Source organism: Calliopsis andreniformis, chromosome 2 (assembly GCF_051401765.1).
Source record: "Calliopsis andreniformis isolate RMS-2024a chromosome 2, iyCalAndr_principal, whole genome shotgun sequence".
Taxonomy (NCBI): Eukaryota; Metazoa; Arthropoda; class Insecta; order Hymenoptera; family Andrenidae; genus Calliopsis; species Calliopsis andreniformis.
This window is the reverse complement of record NC_135063.1, coordinates 12,612,945-12,630,820: the sequence shown is the minus strand read 5'-3', so window position 1 is coordinate 12,630,820 and position 17,876 is coordinate 12,612,945. Positions and strand designations below refer to the sequence as shown.

Below are 17,876 nucleotides of genomic sequence, written 5' to 3'. Positions count from 1 at the left end.
TCTAGGCTTTACGCAATTTAACATTTAGCACTGTTTGCTGTTTTCTACTACTCTTACTTTTTGTTTAATAGCCTATAATCTAGGATATTTGAGTAAAGAATTATCGAAGAATCGTTAAAAAAAAAGGAAAAAAGAGAGGGGTAGCTAGAGAAACCGCGATTCGATAGAAGTTACTTGGGTGCTCTGAATGAAGGTGGCACCATTGTTCTCGGAAAAGCGGGATGCATAGTTGTAGGGATGCCAATAAGGTAGGACATCCTTCTTATCAACTTTGATTCCACCACTGAAACTAATGCTCCAATATTATTTGTCAATTTTTCTAGTTTCGTTGAATAAAGAAAACCTTGAATCGCTCTTTTCTTGTTTTAAATCGTTTCGACCATTAGACGGAGTCCCCTTCGTTTTTGAAAGCTTGAGGCAACTTAAGTGATGTAACTGGCTCGAATCTTTAGACTCTCGAAGGTCTTGAAACGTTAACATTTCTTGAGCAGCGGTAGAAAGCAGTAATAAAAATAATGCGCTCATTACGATCTTTCAATCGTGAAGAAAGCTATTACAACAGGGACGTTTCCTTTTCTTTTTTTGCTTCTATGGTCTTCATGCGTACAGGATACCTTAGAATCATTAATCACTCAAATTTATTTCAGTTCGAATCGTGTAAAAAGTTAGAAAAGCCAACTAGAGTTCCTTTTCGAAAATAATTCCAATCTCCAGATTTCACAATTTCTTTTTTTTATCATAATGGATTCCAGCAGTTGTAATGTGTTCCTCGCGATGATTTCGTTAACATTTCGATATTAAATGCGTCAGGGTATCATTGCCACTCACAGCAAGTCTCAAACTGTCGTCTTTCCCGCCTCGAGATGGACACGAATCCGCAGGTGGATTTTCTCCAATTTTATACGTAACCAATCCCAATTTACGTGTCGATTGTACCAGGGAAAGCATCATCGCTCCTTGTAAGGGTTGCTATAATCTATCTGCCGCGAGGAACAGGTTCAAGCATTATTAGTATTATCTTCATTATTGTTGAACGTGATTTCGATGACAACTTTCATTCTCCCATTTAAAGCAGCGACTATGAATATTTGACGTAGATATAATATCAGTGATACCTTCTGTTAGTCAAGTACGCATTAGAAGATTTGAAAGGGTATAGAGTGGAAGATATGAGTACTTGACGATTACATGACTTGCTTGATTACTTGGTTATTTGAGCGCTTAAATAATGCTTAACTACTGGATTGCTTGACCACTGGATTGCATGGCCATTGAATTGCTTGACCACTTAGCTAGTAGAGTACTACACCACAAGACTACTAGATTACTACACTACTTTGACTCTTTGCTGTAACTACTTCTTTGACTCCTTAATCAGTAGTCATGTCATGATTTAAATATTTGACGATTAGGACAGACTTTTACACAGAGACTAGCTCCTCAAACACCCACAGTTAACTAAAAATGTATCCCTAAGTCAATCAATCGACAGAAGCACTAAACTTACTTCGATCAAGTCTAAAATTCCACTCGAAACTCCTCAAAAATCCAGGCCTTTCCTTGACATCCCAAAATCGAAACGAACTACATCGGCAGAACTTCTCTCAACCAAACATAATTTCTCTAAGGTTCATAGTACCCTTCGACGATATAATCATGGTGTTCAACAGTTACTTGTATTCGTAGACTAACTCCTCAAAGCCCACAGTTAACTAAAAATGTATCCGTAATCCAATTAACCGACAGAATCACTAGATTTACTTCGATCAACTTTGTAATTTCACTCAAAATTCCAGGTATTTGATCCAGACTTTTCCTCGACGTCCAAAAATCAGAACGAGCTGCTCCACCGACGCAACCTCTCTCAACCGAACATCATTTTTCTAGGGTTCGTGGTCCCGTTGATGATACAATTATGGTGGGCAACAGTGACGGCACGGTCTTTCTACAGACCGGCTAGGAAAGGGGGTACAATACCTATATAAAGCTTGAATGAAGATGCTCCCAGCTATTCACTCTCACCTTTCTCACAAGCGTGCGCGCGCGACCAGCGAACCTTCCGCAGGAATCGCGAGGGAAGATCGATCTCAGCCGTGGCCTCTTGTCGAAAGGATTTCGCTCCGAGGTGAGTCTCGATATTTTCTTCGCCTCTGCTCCAGCCTGCTCCGTTTCGTCTCGACTTCCGGAAGCGCGCCGTGCACCGGAAGCTCGCGTAACGATCGAACATCCCGAGTCACGCGGCACCGAAAAAAATAGACGAGAGAAAGTGATGTCAATGAATTTCGCATTTATAGTGCACTGGCATGGTCTCAGCGAGACCTTCGGTTTTCCATTTCCGCGCGGAAGCTTGGGAAAAATATCGCTTCTGTTTTCCCTTGTGCAAAGCGAATTACAGAATAGAATACTTGTGGATATTACAAACTTTCCAATTTTATCGCTAATTTATTTGTAATTCGGTTTCTGGTTTTTCTTGCTGCAATAAAAAGTGAGAAATCTGATAGTCTGAGGTGCTTGAAGGGTTGCAAATGTGTAGGATAAGGTCACGACTGACTCTGGTACTAATAGAGTTAAACGAAAAACAGTGACACTGCGAGAATCTGATTTTGTACTGGATAGACAGAGACACGCGATGCTGAGGACTCTTTCTATTAAATGCAAAATTGGAGTCTTGCAGTGTTACTTTTCTTCGTTGAACATCGCTGGTGCTAGAGTCGGTTATGATAAGTTTCGAGAGTCTTATGTCCTGGATATCAGATGCTTCGACAATCTTTGTCCACGATTTCACAGTCTTTACGACATCCATCATAAAGGGTGCGTTTCGTAACTTTCTGTAATGATTTTGAATACGCTAAGTGCTCGTCCTTAGACTAGAAACGGAGAAAGCGATCGATTGCGCAGTTACGTTAGTTCTTCTTCGAGAGTCATCTCGATTGTCGCGTGGCAAGGTCCTGTCAGCGTTACGCGAGTGGACCAAGGGAATTACGCGAGGATTTGCGGTAAAAGTCAGATGTCGTCCCATTTCGGGCGCTTGCAAACTGAGATTTCTCATACAAACCAAACTCAGGCTATAAAAATGCACTTCCATGTGAACTGAAATCGAGTGAGGTTTCAAATCAAATTTCCAGATTTCAACTAAATTGTAGAGCTATTTAACGAAGTACAAAGAAGCTACTATTAGTCCACGATAAATAAAAAAATTGAGGATCATCAATTTTTTAACAAAACCATATTTTTTCTTTCTTTGACGTGTGAACACTATAGGCACTAAAATTTAGAAAAATCCAAAAATGCAGTTAATCACTTTGACCAGTGACCTAGAGTCTTGCGCCAGCTTCACGAGTAGAAATCTTCCACACGTAGAAATCTCGAATCACTAATTAATCCACATTGACTTGCATAAAGCTTGATGCACGAAGTCGTGCAACTTTATTAGCCACTTCTACTGTACAGAACACGTGGACGATCGGTCGTGAGAGTTCGAATAATAGAAGAGTAAGTAAGAGCGAGGGTCGATGTTCATTTCGGTGACCGCATCTCGAAGAAAGCGAGTGCATACGCTCTCGTACGCTTAGAAACGCGCGGCAGTATGCATGTGTGACTTCCCCGCTTTGCACTTTCCTCGACCGCGAACTTTTGCACGAGTCGACGCGCGATGCTCGAGTCTTGACGTTGAACTTGTTTCGACGCATGGTAGACAGGAGTTTTATCAGTTTCCTGTTAAAAGCGAGATTGATCAAAGTTTAGAGAAATCGAATGGCATTAACTAACATTGCCACTTACATACTGGCTCTCATCGTTTCTCACCGTCTGTCTTCTGTCAACTATCTGTCAGGGTTTTAGGCGGTTCGTGCTGCTCGTTTAGCCAGAGGCAGGCAATCGCCACGTGAATCCTATATTAGTTACGCAACTTTCAGTGTATAGGTACAGCTGTGCATGCTACACGAGGTACTTGCTTCAAAACTAGAAATGGAGAGAAATATGCAAGGATTCAGGGATGTGAGAATTAGGAACTTGAAGATTTAAAGGATTTCAAGAGTTAAAGATTTGAAAATTTAAGAGTTTAAAAATTTGAAAATTTGAAAATTTAAAAATTTGAAAATTTGAAAGTTTAAAAATTTGAAAATTTGGGAACTCAAAACTTCGAAAATGCTAAAACTAAAAAATTTGGTAGTTTGGGAACTTGAAAATCTGAAAATTCGAATACCTGCATATCAGCAGTAATCTAAGCTAAAAAAGAATCTTAGAAGAAAAGAAAAGAGAACATAATTAAGTCAAACTAGACACAAGGAACACACTAGCCTAAAGAAATACTTTTCCCCAAAGAATTTTCCCATGTCCAGTTCTTTCTTCTTCAATCAGAAAGTTAACAACTGCAGATGCATCCACGTTGCATGCTACACACACACACATTTAAATCTCTTCTTTCCCCTGCGGCCCCATGACATTCATCGTCAAAACGTTTTGCAAGTTACGAAGCGCAAAGAAATATTTGTTTGCACGTCCATCGCCCAATAAAGTGGCGTAATATGCGCGATAATAAAAAAAGATCCAAGCCTTGGATGTCGCAATCCTCCTTCCCTCCAGGTACCAACGTTTCTAGGCGTCGGTGCCATTCGAAGAAGGCGTATCCGAAACGAGGCAAGACGCGTGGCGTTTTTTGATTTATGATCAGCGGCTAGGAAGACCTTTAAAGAAGTCAACGGAATATTTTCGCCGATGCGTTTCGTTTTGCAACGTCCGTCCCACTGCTCTGGACTGTTTGAGTTATCGCAATGCTAGCCTGGTTCACCTCGCGATATTTATCTTCCAAAGTTACCGAGGTATTCGCTAAACCGAGTGCTCTGGGCTTTCTCTATGTCGAAAATGATAAAAAATCTGATCTCTGGTTACCTTCCTTTTCCTTGTTAAAGGATTTATGTCACTGGAAGCTTGCATCATTCGAGGTCAACTGAATCTTTGGCTAAGACCAAGAGGTAACGATTGACTTGATGGCTATATATTTTTTTTAATTTAAGACTGATGGTTTGAATAATTGGAATGATAGATGCAATGAATTTTTCTTCGCGTAAAAATTAGTCAGTACCATTTTTAAAAGTAAAAATTGACCAGCTTTGCACCGAGCCCTTTAATTACTATAATTCTATATATTCAGGAAATTCCTACGATTCTGTACTTTAACCTAAAGAATTCTGTGTATATCAAACTTAACTATTATTTTCTTTATGCAGGAAACGATTCCCAGCTTTTGACCAGTAGTGTAAGTCACTGCAAACAGTCTCTGTTTTAATGTCATCAAAGTGGCGTAACCCCTTAAACGAATTCTGCCTCCACCACGTTTTCTCAAAGACCAAATTCCCAGCCTACGTGCTATACGTATACAATAAATCGTAAATATGTCCACGCAACTAATGAGCTACTCGAAATGCCAAAACCTCGATTCAGCAGGCCTAGACGTTTGCGAATGTGATTCAGCAAGGTTCTTTCGCTAAAGTCGCGAACGATCTTCCACTTGCGAAACACTACTTAAATGTTGTCGTAATTCGTAGAAGAAATCATCGATCCTTGTGTACCCGAATGATTTTTTTTATTTTTTGGAAACTAGGCTTCCAACGCTATTATAAGTATAATAATAACAAAAGGAAAGTAAGTGAGGGATATACAGAATATGTACAGGTTCGATGACAGGTGCCAGAAATTTTAAGAAGTGGTTCTATAGGTCAGAATTCTATGTCTGACTTGGGACTTCTTCTACTTCCTTTACTATGTCTGATTTAGGATTTATTTTACTTACTTTACTACGCCTGACTTAGAATTTATTGTACAAGCTTCATTGTGTCTGACTTGGAACTTATTCTACTGATTTCACTGTGTCTGGTCTGGCCAGTGCACGTACAGTAGAATAAGTCCAAAGTCAGACACACTTCAAGCTTATTTCAAGCATTTTCTCAAGAATATTGATAACTCTGAAACGAAGACAAAAGGAATTTTATCATTCTTAATTTTCACCCTAATTTTTCATGCAAAATTACCCCATAAAACTGAAATAAAAACATCTATTACCGAACACCCTGTATATCCCACTAGTCACGAAAGGGTTAAAAAAAGTAGAGTCAGTGGCTCTGAGAAGAAAGCCTCCACACAATGATCGGTTACCTTTCATACGTTTGATAAATGATTCTTCGCCGTGAGGGATACTCCTAGCGTTCCTCGTCGAAAGTTTTCGACGTTCGGCGTTTTCTACAGGGTACTCTGTCGGGTCTACTCTGGGCCCAAACCCAGAGGGGACTGCAGAGGGCTGCATCTCCGAACGCCGTAAATGTCAAGACCTTAAACCTAAGGACAATCGTTTCTTGCGCGTTTCCTCGAATCGATACTTTCGCCTTATTGAATTCTAAACGAGACGCGTCGTACCTCGAAGAAAGTCGCGAAAACTTTTTCTACCTTGCCCCTTTGTCCTTGTATGGGTTCGACGATGTAAGAAAGCTAATCGATCGTTCGACTTTCGACTTGGATTTTACGACCTTTTCGAATTCTGTACGTGTTACGTTAATACTTTCTGTTTCTTTTTTGCTAGAGCATGTTACAGTGACTTAGAGATTAAAAAGATTGTTAAATCTAATCGAGACGTTGGCATAGTCAACACTGATTATTTGACGGGGCTGGAAAAGTCTGAGTTTGTTTTGACCCGATCGCTTTACCCACCTCTGGCTGACATTGCGAAGTAGAAACCGCGAGCCGCAGCTTTTCTCGCTCGCGACGCATAAGGCAATCGATGTCCCCGTAACCCAGACCTATCGGACGTAACAGTTTTCACTGGCAGATCTTCTCTCGCAACTGTACTTGAGGCTCCTTTCTGATCAGCCAATATTACCGCGGTAATACAGTCGGTTGTGGGCTGAATCAAGTACAATGTTGACTTCGTGCAAATTATAGATATTGTTAAGCTTCGAAATCTTCGCGAGAACGTAACAATTGTACCAGGAAATGACACTGAGAAATTCAAACGTATGGGGAAGATTTTGAAAATATAAATATTAGAAGGTTTGAATATTTCATTTCTGGGATGTTTGAAAATTTCAATTATTTCAATGTTGAAGTAGTTGAAAATTTGAATATTTCAGTGTTCGAAAATTTGAATATTTGAATGTTTGAATATTTGAATATTTGAAAATTTGAATATTTGAATGTTTGAATATTTGAATATTTGAATATTTGAAAATTGAGTAGATTTAGCATAGTCACAATTCTCTCAGCTATTATAAAACCGAGTATTTCTATACCACAGTAAAATCTAGGGACGAGTATATTTAGACAATATTAAATTGGCGTTGCATTTACAATTCATTAGTATCAATTATAGTTCTCAAATCCGTCGAGACAAGAGAGGCTCCCGCGACGAAACGATAAGAGAAACGAAGTTAAGCGTGTAACGAAAGTGAAACGCGACGAGGGTCTAATAAGCGGGTATCTATTCTTCCGACTAACGAAAGTAAACGCGAGAAACCCGGTAATGAACGTATCATCCGCGTTCTTTGAGTCCCCTAAGTCTCAGATGCTCTAGTATTCGCAGGTCGCCTCGAGACATATAGGTCAGGGTAAATTGAACGATGATTTTTAACGATCTTTCCATCAAATCTTTTTTTTAATAGACAAAAATATGTAGGTCTACACACTTTTTATTAAAAAGTTTTGTATTTAAAAAATGTGTAGATCTCGTTGATCTACACTACTAATTATATAGTATCCAGTCGTATCTTCTTACGAAATTTGGCTAATGAACAAGTACAGAATTATTCTTGTTATTAAGCTGTCGCATCCAAACGAAATATAGCAAGTCGAGGCGCAGAAACCCCGATGAAAACCGCAGCATCTCAAGTGCACCCCACATTTGCTTAATCTCGACACCGCAAACAACCACCTTGCAGTAAGCTCTTTGTAAACTTCACCAATTTTTTACAGTCATTATGCGACCGCGTACCTTGATGCTGTCGTACTTTATTTTTTAGAACTGGCAACCTGCTACTTTTAGAACATCCCTTCACTTATGATTCAAGCTCTAAGTTGGTAAATAAAACCAAGGCTCTTTTTATGAAAGAAATTCGATGAGACTAGAATTTTCTAAGTAGTGAAGTTTGATGGACTAGCACAGTATATAATGAATTAATGCTTCTGTAATTAGAAAACGAGGCTCGTTAAGGGTGTGGTTACAAAAGAAGATTAGTTGCAGAAGCAGATTACTCATAGCTGTGATAAACGACCTTCCCATCCATTTCTTCGGTCTACTGACTATACTCTGTTCCACTAATTGAATCGCGATCTCGTTTGTGCAACAGACTTCTCTTCTAATCTCAATCTTCGCGATTTTCATTCGACAGCCTCCGCTCCTTCTCACAGTGCTCCTCAAATCGCGTCCATCTTTAATTAATTACGAGTCTTCAATGCTCAGACCTCTTTCCCTGATTCCGTAAACATTCGTTCGCTTCTCTTAAAATCTAAAAAAAAAAAATTCCTTCGAGTTGTGTCACTTTTGAAACGTGCCAGATACTCGACCATCGCAGGTACATCTCTAATTCAACAACGATAACAATCTCTTCCTCTCCCTCGTCAGATGACCTTCTAATCTAACAATTTTATCTTAAATCCAAATTCGAGCGAGGCAGCATTGTTCGCCGCCGTTCGTTTCCAGTTTAATCGCTGAATTCCGCAATTGGCCACATCCCTTTCGCAACCATCCCACGTGCATAAACGCGTTTAATAATAACGTCGCGTTTATGCAACGCGTTAACTTTCTACATATTTTAATCCACGCAGTTCGATTCCCGCACGCACAGGCCGAATCATCGCGATCTCTGTATCCCTGCGCATCGTTTAACGAACTTCGCGCTATCTTAATTAAATTGAAGCCTCGTTTCTTAGTCGACCAGCAGCCTCTTAGCGTGCTCTTCTCACGCGTCTTGTATTTTAATGACGCCGACGTGCGACTGTAGGAGCGTGTTTGCGCGCGCAATATCTGTCATCTGCCATCGAAGCTGAAGAAGGGCCCACGACTAACGAAGTAGCGTCAGAGAGCTGGGACGAGGAGAAACAAAGAGGGACTATCTGAAGTAAATGTCTCGATAGATGAACGTGTCTTGATATTTGGTCACTGATGTTAGGTTTGGTTTGTTTTCAGGTGAAATATTGATGGAGTTAATAAAATAGAGGAAAATGGTAGCTTACTGGGGCATTCAAGTGCCGAGACATACATTTTTAGTATTTTTTAGATTGTTCATTTAGTGGGACAGCGTTCAAGTATTGAAACATGTATCTTGCTTAGTAAAGAGAAATGAAAAAGATAGTATATTGAGCTACTTGGACACAATTCGAGTATTAAGATATGCAGTTTTAGTTTGTCCAGTTATTGGAACATTCGATATCTCAAACGTATAAGTATGGGGACGTTTACTTTGCTTGACAGTGAAACTGCCAGGGTTTTTGTTATTTTTTAAGAAATCGGACAAATAATTCTGGTCACACGTTTACAATGGATACAGAATGCTCGACAATAGAAATGATTCTGTAGGCCAAAAGGAGAAAAGTCAAAAATGTCGAAAATTCAAGGGTTTGAAGAAATTTGAAGCATTTAAGACTTCATTTCCAAGTTACTAGTTACTAGCAAAATGCCTAAAATACGCGTGAAATATGTCTGCCTCGAAAACCCATTCTACTAATATCGCTGAGTCTGAATTGTGACTTACTAATAACACTTAAACTCTATTAATATTACCTCGATTTTTTCCCTCAAACTGATTTTTACAATACACTATCCTCTCGTCTCTTTTCTCTACTTTCTACACCATAAAATTGATCAATTTTCGTCTCACACATCAGCGACTGATATACGAGTGACATGGCGCTTAAAGTGTGAAAAAGAACGATTACGAAATTCGATGAGTACCTAAATCATCAAGCATTACGAGAGCGATTATCCACTCACGCTGAAGAAAATAGAATCCCAGGCGGATCCAAGAGGACTAAACACGAGTGTAACGCGAGATACACGGAGGCACGAGCGCATATCTCAGCCCGCCGCGACTTTCACCTTTCACCTCGGCCGAGCACGATTCCACGATTGACTTCTCGAACCTTTGCCCAGCCGATGCCGCGAGTCCTTCCGAAGGAAGTGAAGAGGAGTCGAGGCGCGAGTGGGCCAGTACCTCCGTCACGATTCGGTTTCACTGGCCGCTAGACAGCCGCCGATGGAACCGAATCGAACCAGTGGAAAGCGTCTGGGGACTCGGGGTATCCTGCTAGTAACTTCACCTTCGTCGAAAGCGACAGTGTTTCGAGTTTCCCCGCGAAACGCTAACGAGTTCCTCCTTCGAAGCGCTCCTTGCTTTCGGGTATACTTTCTATCTTAACGATTTACGCGGAAAAGTCGGGAACAGATTGATTAATCTGTGTTTCGAATGCTGTGGGATATCTAATCGAGATTGGTTCAGAATGTGTGGCGGTAGGACTGGATTCCTTATTTCAAAATTTCATGAATTTTAGTATTAGATGCCAGGGATAGAATATGGACTAAAACATTTCCATTTTGTACACTTTACACTGTGAAGAAGAGTAGATATAAGTGATATAGAGTAAATAAAAAAGTTCATCTATTTTTGAACAGAAAAGTGGCTCGTGTCTCGTATAGAGTAGAATAAAAGTTTCCTAGGTTTTAGTGGAAATATCAATTACTGACTACTTAGGCAAACAATTGTAAATCTATTTTTAGACATCCTCTACTGAACCTCATACTATTCAGAACTCGAATTTCCTTTTTCACGCCTGTTGAGGCCAATCACCAAGGACCATCAAGGATGGAAACAGAGGCTATTAACACTTGCTTAGATTTATGGACTGAGTTTTAGCACCTAGCCTTCCACAAAGTAACAGAGCTTTGACCCCAGCCTCGACGATTACTTCTTCGAAGGTAGAATTTGGTTCGCTGAAGGCAGAACGTCAAAGAAGACAGACGCAAAGCAGAATTGCGCAAGGGTAATTAACTGCGAATCGGGCTTACATCGTGTTTCGACCGCGGTCCCGAATTACCAGACGAATAAAAGACCAAGAGGATTGCGCCTCCCCTCGTAATCTGATCTGACGAAACGTTGATGTACGTGAGAAGAGGGGAACAATCGTGGAAACGGCCTTTCCCGCCACCAGAAAACTCTTCAGCAATTGTACTCCCCGACTCGTTAAGCTTTCTGTCGAAACGGTGACGAAACAGGCGACGAAAGTCTCGCTCGGTCGTTCGACAGAGGACAGAGATAAATCTGTGGAATGATTCTTAATCAGAGAGTGCGCAGCGGCTGCTGCACGATCTTAGAAAGCTTTCACATAAGGACATTATTAAACGAGACGAGTTTGACAAGTTATTAAATGACAAAGAGAATCTATTGTACATTTATGGAACTTCGGAGGTATGCGTGTACCTATGACACCATAGTCAAGCTATTATATGCCTTTTTTTGTCACTCATTGTATCAACACAATGGTGAAGACTCGACAGATTAGATATAACTATGAAAGAAACTGCTGGCTCTGAATTGTTTTTAATATAAGACAATTTTGATGAAATAAACATTGATTTCAGACCTTCAGAGACTCAAAATTGATTCTTTTAAGCTATTTTGTCTAATTCTGAAAATGAGTATAATGTTAAGCATTCTTTTTAATAAAGTTACAGCACTATAAAAGTAACCCTTGCATTTTTACAGCACATCGAGTAGTGCTAATACATGAAAAAAATGCAGGGTCTATTTTAAGGTATTCAAGTATCGAGCAATCTTGGCACTCTTTTTAATCATAAATTAATTTGAAAAGTGAGCACTGTCCTCACGTTCAGAGAAGTTACCATCAAGAGCCAAGACCTTGCGAGGAATTCCCGACGCGCTTAAGGCACGATTCCAAATTCTCGCAATGCTCCTCCTTAATTAGCCTTTCGTGTCGAAGGTGAGCTTGCCCAGTACGCTTTCCATTGTTTTTGCGTGCTCGGTAAACCGCAGGTTCGCAGCCTTGGAACGTGTGTGCGAGCACTTCAAGGTTCCCTATCTGCGCCTGAGATCTTTGCTACATTTCGACCGAAATGTCTTCGCGAACCGACCGTGCACGCCCCTATTGTTCTCCTTTCCTTCAAGAACAAGGGTTCGAGGAAGGATCGCATCAGTAATACTTTTGTGAAATTCTGACGACGAGTTTTATTGCTCGAGAACTTTGGACAAAAATTGGTCGACTTTGACTGACGATAACTCTGCGAAAAATTGTCTTAAAATCATCATTTTTCTTCTGAATTAAAGCCTGAAGTTTTAACTTTAAGATACTGTGTGTAGATTTTAAGCTTAATTCAGCTCTACTACTGTAGCCATTTAAATCTGAGAGCATGTTTGTCATGCTGAAAATTGTAAAGTTTGACGGGATGCACAGACATGTCATAATTTTTTCCAGAAATACTGTTTACAGGAGCTTATAGTTTGAACCTTCTTCTTTAATTTAAAAAAAAGATCAAGTTGCTACGATTTTTTTTCGCGAAGTTACAGCAGTCCAAAGTAACCCCTGCACTTTTGGCCAGTGTTAACGTCGGCTGTACATGACCAAAATGCAAGGGTTACTTCAAAGTGTTGTAATTTTGTGAAAAAAAATCGCAGCAACTTCATCTTTTTTTTATATTAGAGGGAAGGGTTCAAATTTTATGCCACCATGAACAAAATCATTGAAAAAAATTTTAACAAGTCTGTGCATCCTGTCAAACTTTGCAATTTGTCAGGTTGAAAATTGTCAAGTTTGACGAAACGCACCGATCTACTCAAATTTTTTTTCACGATGCCATTGGTAGTGGCATAAAGGTCAAACCTTCCCCTTTAATTTAGAAAAAAAATTATGTCGCTACGATTTTTTTTCGCAAAGTTACAGGACTTTAAAGAGACCCTTGCATTTTCGTCATATACCGCTATTAGCTGATATATGGTCAAAATGCAAGGTTCACTTTAAAGTCCTGTAACTTGGTGAAAAAAAATCGCAGCGACTTGATCTTTTTTTTAAATTAAAGGGGAAGGTTCCGACTTTCAGGCATTATAAATGGAATCCTTGAAAAAAATTTTGTCGAGTCCCTGTATTTTGTCAAACTTTGCAATTTGTTATATTGAAAATTGCAAAACTTGACGGGATCTAGGGACTTACAAAAATTTTTTTCGAGGATGCCATTTACAGTAGCATATAGATTAAACCTTCCCCTACAATTTAAAAAAAAGATGAGATCACTGCGATTTTTTTTCGCAAAGTTGTATCAGTTCAAAGTAACCCCTGCACTTTTGGTAAGCATTGGCACTATCCGATATGCTATAAAATGCAAGGACTACTTCGAACTATTATAACTTTGCGATAAAAAATCGCAGCGACTTGATTTTTTTTTTAAATTAGAGGGGAAGGATCGAGCTTTATGCTACTGCAAATGGCATACCCGAAAAAAATTTTATCGAGTCAGTACATGCCGCCAAACTTTGCAAATTTTAATCTGATAAACATACTCTCAGATTTAAAGGGTTGCAGTGATAGAGGTGCACTAAACTTAAAATCCAGATACAGTATCCTAAAGTAAAGATTTCAGGCTTTAATTTAAAAAAAAGATCATGATCCTACACTCACTTTTCACAGAGTTATCGTCAATCAAATTTGACCAATTTCTGGCCAAATTTTCTATACCATAATTTTTTTAATCCCTATATTCAAATATACTCAAATATTCAATTATTACCATCAAAGCAATAAAATGAATGGCGTTTCAGGTAGAAAATGAGGGGGACCGCGACGTTCTTCGCCGTGGCTATCCTAAGCATAGCTGTGGCGCAGGAGTACGAAGGAGGTCATGCCCTATTCGTTAGAACGTCACCCAGAGAAGGTAAGAAAAATTCTAATAAAAGCACGTCGCGATTGAGAGAAAAAGTGAACGATAACGTACGACAGCGAGCAGCGAGTTTGATAAAAGCAATCGTTTGAAATTCATTAGCACACTCGAGAGCCCGAAGAGCAGCTCCAGTGTCGCCCGCAGACGTGATGGCGCAAAATATCCTAGAATGGATTCAGGGAATCTACCGACAGGGCATACGTAAAAGTACGTTCTCCAGGAGAGTCTCCTCCTTCTGAATAACCCTTTGACCCTTAAATGCATGACTCACACAGGAATAATGAAACACAGATTTTGTAATTACTAACTTATATGCAGAAGTTCAATGGAAAAGTACTTGCCAAGTAACTGCACTATGCATTTAAGGGTTGAATTTGAGAACCAGGAGCACCTCGACACAACGCTGTCACTCTTATGTGAATAATTATTCAGTCACTTTGGATGGAAACCTTTTTGACTGTGAAAGTTGCTTGGAGACGGTACCCTGATTTGCAGACGAGTCAGTGGCCCTAAACTGGATGTTAATAAACTTTTATAGACCAGTAACTGGAGCATAATTAACTGTACTATTGAATAAATTCACACTAATGCACGCTTATTAATACAAATCCACGACAGATGCTCATCTAGCCTACTGAACTTTCTTTTCCTTTTATTTCTGTCGAAGGCAAACAGGTGCCTTCTATAAACAAATAAAATGACAAAAGACTAATTATCACACTATAAGCTCCACTTGTCACCAAACAACTCTTATTCGAAATACTTGTTTATATAACTAATAATTTACAAGTGAATTCAGGTGGCAAAGTTAAATGACTCACCCTGTATAATATTTCAATTGACTACGTTCTACCACCACCTCTTTATGTAAACAGTCCTCCATTTTAATTCTCACTCGATAACACTCGGAAACACTTGCACCCTCGTCACAATATTATTAAATTAATAAAATCACACTGCACATACGAATGAATATTTTTGCAGTACGTCAACAGTCGGACCCAACAGGATATCTACCACCATACAGCACTCAGAGACCACCAGAGAAGCCCAGACCCTTCCAACCCCCCTCAACAGCCCAGCAGCCCAACTATTCACCCTCCGCGGCCCAGAACGAAGTGACCAGCTACCCTTATCAGAGGCCCCCGACGGGCTTCTCCCCACCAAACGTTGGCTTTGTGCCTGGCCAACCCTCTACCACCAACCAGGCCCCCACTTATACGACCCAGAACCCCACCTACCTGCCACCAAACAATCAATCGCCATATGGCCCACCATCCACTTCCTACAACCCTCGCCCCACGGCGTCTCCCTCTTACTCCAACAGTGGCTCCTCTTCCTTCCCACCATTCAGTTCGACCAGGACCTCGACGACCTATCTCGCACCTTCTGGATACTCCAACACTAGCCCCCAACCACCCTCCTCCACTTTGCAATCGGGATTCCCTTCTGCGGGTGGAGTCTCGACTAATTTTGGTTACTCTACGGTTGGAGGCTCCAGTCCTGGAAGGTTCTCCACTCCAAGTGGATTCTCTTCTACTTATGGCTACTCCACCCAAAGACCGAGTCCTAGTTTCGTTCCCACTGGGGAGGGAAGCGTTTCCAGTGGGGCGTCAGTTTCGTACCCTTCTGGCGGTGGACCTAGCAGTACTTATGGATATCAGACTGAAAGGCCTAGTCCTCCTTTCCCGACGGCTGGTTCTGGACCTTCTTATGATCAGACAGCTGTGGGAGGGTATCCTTCTTCTCCAGGTGTCGATGCCTCTGGGCCAGGAATCCCAGGTCAGGAGACTGGAGGATCTAGTGGGTCTGGGGCTGTTCAGCCAAATATTGGAGAAGGTGTGTTATTCTTTTTGGTATAGTTTCTAAACCAGGGTTTCTCAATTTTTTTGGCTTGTGGCCCTCTTCTGGACATCGGTCATCTCTATGGCCTCCTCCTCTCTTTCTTTGTTTTCTTACCCTCATTTTTCCCCATTCCCATTTTTGTTTTATCTCTTTTTTTCACTCCCACTTTTCTTCTCATCCCCATCTTCCTGTTCGTCACGTGACCTCAACAATTCAATATCAAAGCCCCTAGTGGGCCATAGAGCCTCCACTGAGAAACCCTGATCTAAATCACAGTGAAAACTCATCAGCCTCTTCTATCACAGGTACTACTGGAGGTGCAACGGTAACCGCAACAGGGGCGGAAGACGAAGATGACCTAAAACACCCTCCACACATTCACGCGCTTGATGTCGAGTGTAGTAAGACCATGATGACCATCAATATGGAGTTCAATCGCGTTTTTGATGGAGTTATTTATTCGAAGGTACCTGCACACGAGAAATTAATATTAAACGCCTCAGAATAGTATTATTAATCGATGTCTATATCTGTATAGGGGTTCTTCACGAATCCAGCGTGTAGATACGTTGAACAGAGCACTGGCCAGACCAAATACTCCTTCACAGTCAGCCTAGACTCCTGTGGCACTCAGTTTATCAATGACTTCGAGGGCGAAGCTGGACAAGCTTATCTGGAAAATGTGCTGGTGCTACAGGTAAGCATTTATGGATAAACAAGAATTAATACTTCTCTTTGTACTCTACTTCACAGTGATTCTATTTCCCTCAGAATGAGCCAGGTATACAGGAAGTCTGGGACACGGTGCGAAGAGTACGATGCCTCTGGGAAGGGAACATCAACAAAGCGTTGTCTGTGAACTTCTCTGTGGATATGCTGAGGCAAGAAATAGTAACATTCAGCGGTGACACAGCGGTTGCTAAACTGGACATCCAAGTGGGAAGGGGTCCATTCGCGCCTGCAGCTGATGGACTCGTCAAGATCGGAGAGACGATGACTTTGGTCGTTACTGTGGAAGGAGACCCTGCTTTTGATCTTCAGGTACTTTGATAGGATCCTTTTCTTAACGTCTTCACCAGGCGATAGTAACACTGGGAATATTTTCTATCGAAGAGTTCGCTGTTGAAAAAGCTAAAGAATATTCAAGTTTCTATTTGGTACTGACAAAACGTGAAATTTTCAAGGTTCGCGACTGCCTAGCTCGCGACGACTCCTCCACCAACACGATACAACTGACAGACGAGAGAGGTTGCATATTGAAGCCAAAATTATTCGGGGCTTTCCAAAAAACCAACGACACTGGTAACACTGGAGCCTCCATCATCGCCTATGCATACTTCCAAGCATTCAAGTTCCCAGATGTGATGGACCTCTTCATCGAATGCAACGTTGAACTGTGCAAAACTGACTGTGAGCCATGTCCAAATCCCAATCAAGTGAGTAATCCTGCTTCTACAACCTGAATCTCGATTTTAAAGGTGAATTCTTGAGATCTACATCTCGTGAAACTTTTTAGCAAATCGAACCAGGCAGACGACGTCGATCGGTAACTTATACACCTCCACCAAGTACAAACAACTCGGCAATGTTATTATCAGAACCTATACGTGTTGCTCGAGGCTTTAGAGTCATCATGGTGGATGATCTGAGCGAAGCCAGCAGCCAATCGTTGGAGCATCTTGAAGAGACTGCTGTCGAGGAGGTTGCAAGAACCGCGATGAACGTCTGTATGACTTACAGTGGATTTTACGCTACAATCTCGTTGATGCTAGGCACTATCGTTGTAACGACTATAAGTACAGTCGTGTTCTACGTCAAGTTGCAGAGAGTATATAAGTCGAAGTTTGTACAGTCGTAAGAAACTCGAGTCGTTCCATAGTTTGATGAAACACGAAAAAGTCGAGGTGGCAACTATGTCTTCCCCGCGGTCGATAGTCACTTTTGATAATGAATAAAGTGGCAAAGTCGTCGACGAAGTCGTGAGTACGAGTACAACCAAAAAGATATAAAAATGTTTTGTACTGTATTATTTTTCTATATCAAGTTGCTGGGCTGACGTGTTACGAAGAAACGTTGAGATGGAATTACGAGACTAGTAAAATAT

The 17,876-nt window shown here is 40.8% G+C and overlaps 1 protein-coding gene across 1 annotated transcript; it reads left to right on the top strand.

Annotated features, from left to right (window-relative positions):
• The first annotated feature begins 2,042 nt into the window (after window positions 1-2,042).
• On the top strand, window positions 2,043-17,810 carry LOC143188203 (uncharacterized). Its single transcript, XM_076392328.1, has 8 exons — window positions 2,043-2,125; window positions 13,809-13,921; window positions 14,912-15,734; window positions 16,028-16,238; window positions 16,311-16,469; window positions 16,544-16,813; window positions 16,957-17,208; window positions 17,289-17,810. Exons 2-8 carry the CDS (start codon window positions 13,816-13,818, stop codon window positions 17,628-17,630), a joined length of 2,163 nt encoding a protein of 720 aa, XP_076248443.1. The 5' UTR covers window positions 2,043-2,125; window positions 13,809-13,815; the 3' UTR covers window positions 17,631-17,810.
• Window positions 17,811-17,876: the final 66 nt, after the last annotated feature.

What these genes read in the sequence shown, in the direction of transcription:
- LOC143188203 (XM_076392328.1), top strand. Translation starts at nt 13,816, where the DNA reads ATGAGGGGGACCGCGACGTTCTTCGCCGTGGCTATCCTAAGCATAGCT. An exon ending in GAGACTGGAGGATCTAGTGG is followed by an intron (nt 15,735 to 16,027) that starts GTCTGGGGCTGT and finishes GCCTCCACTGAG; the next exon opens with AAACCCTGATCTAAATCACA. An exon ending in ATGGAGTTATTTATTCGAAG is followed by an intron (nt 16,239 to 16,310) that starts GTACCTGCACAC and finishes ATATCTGTATAG; the next exon opens with GGGTTCTTCACGAATCCAGC.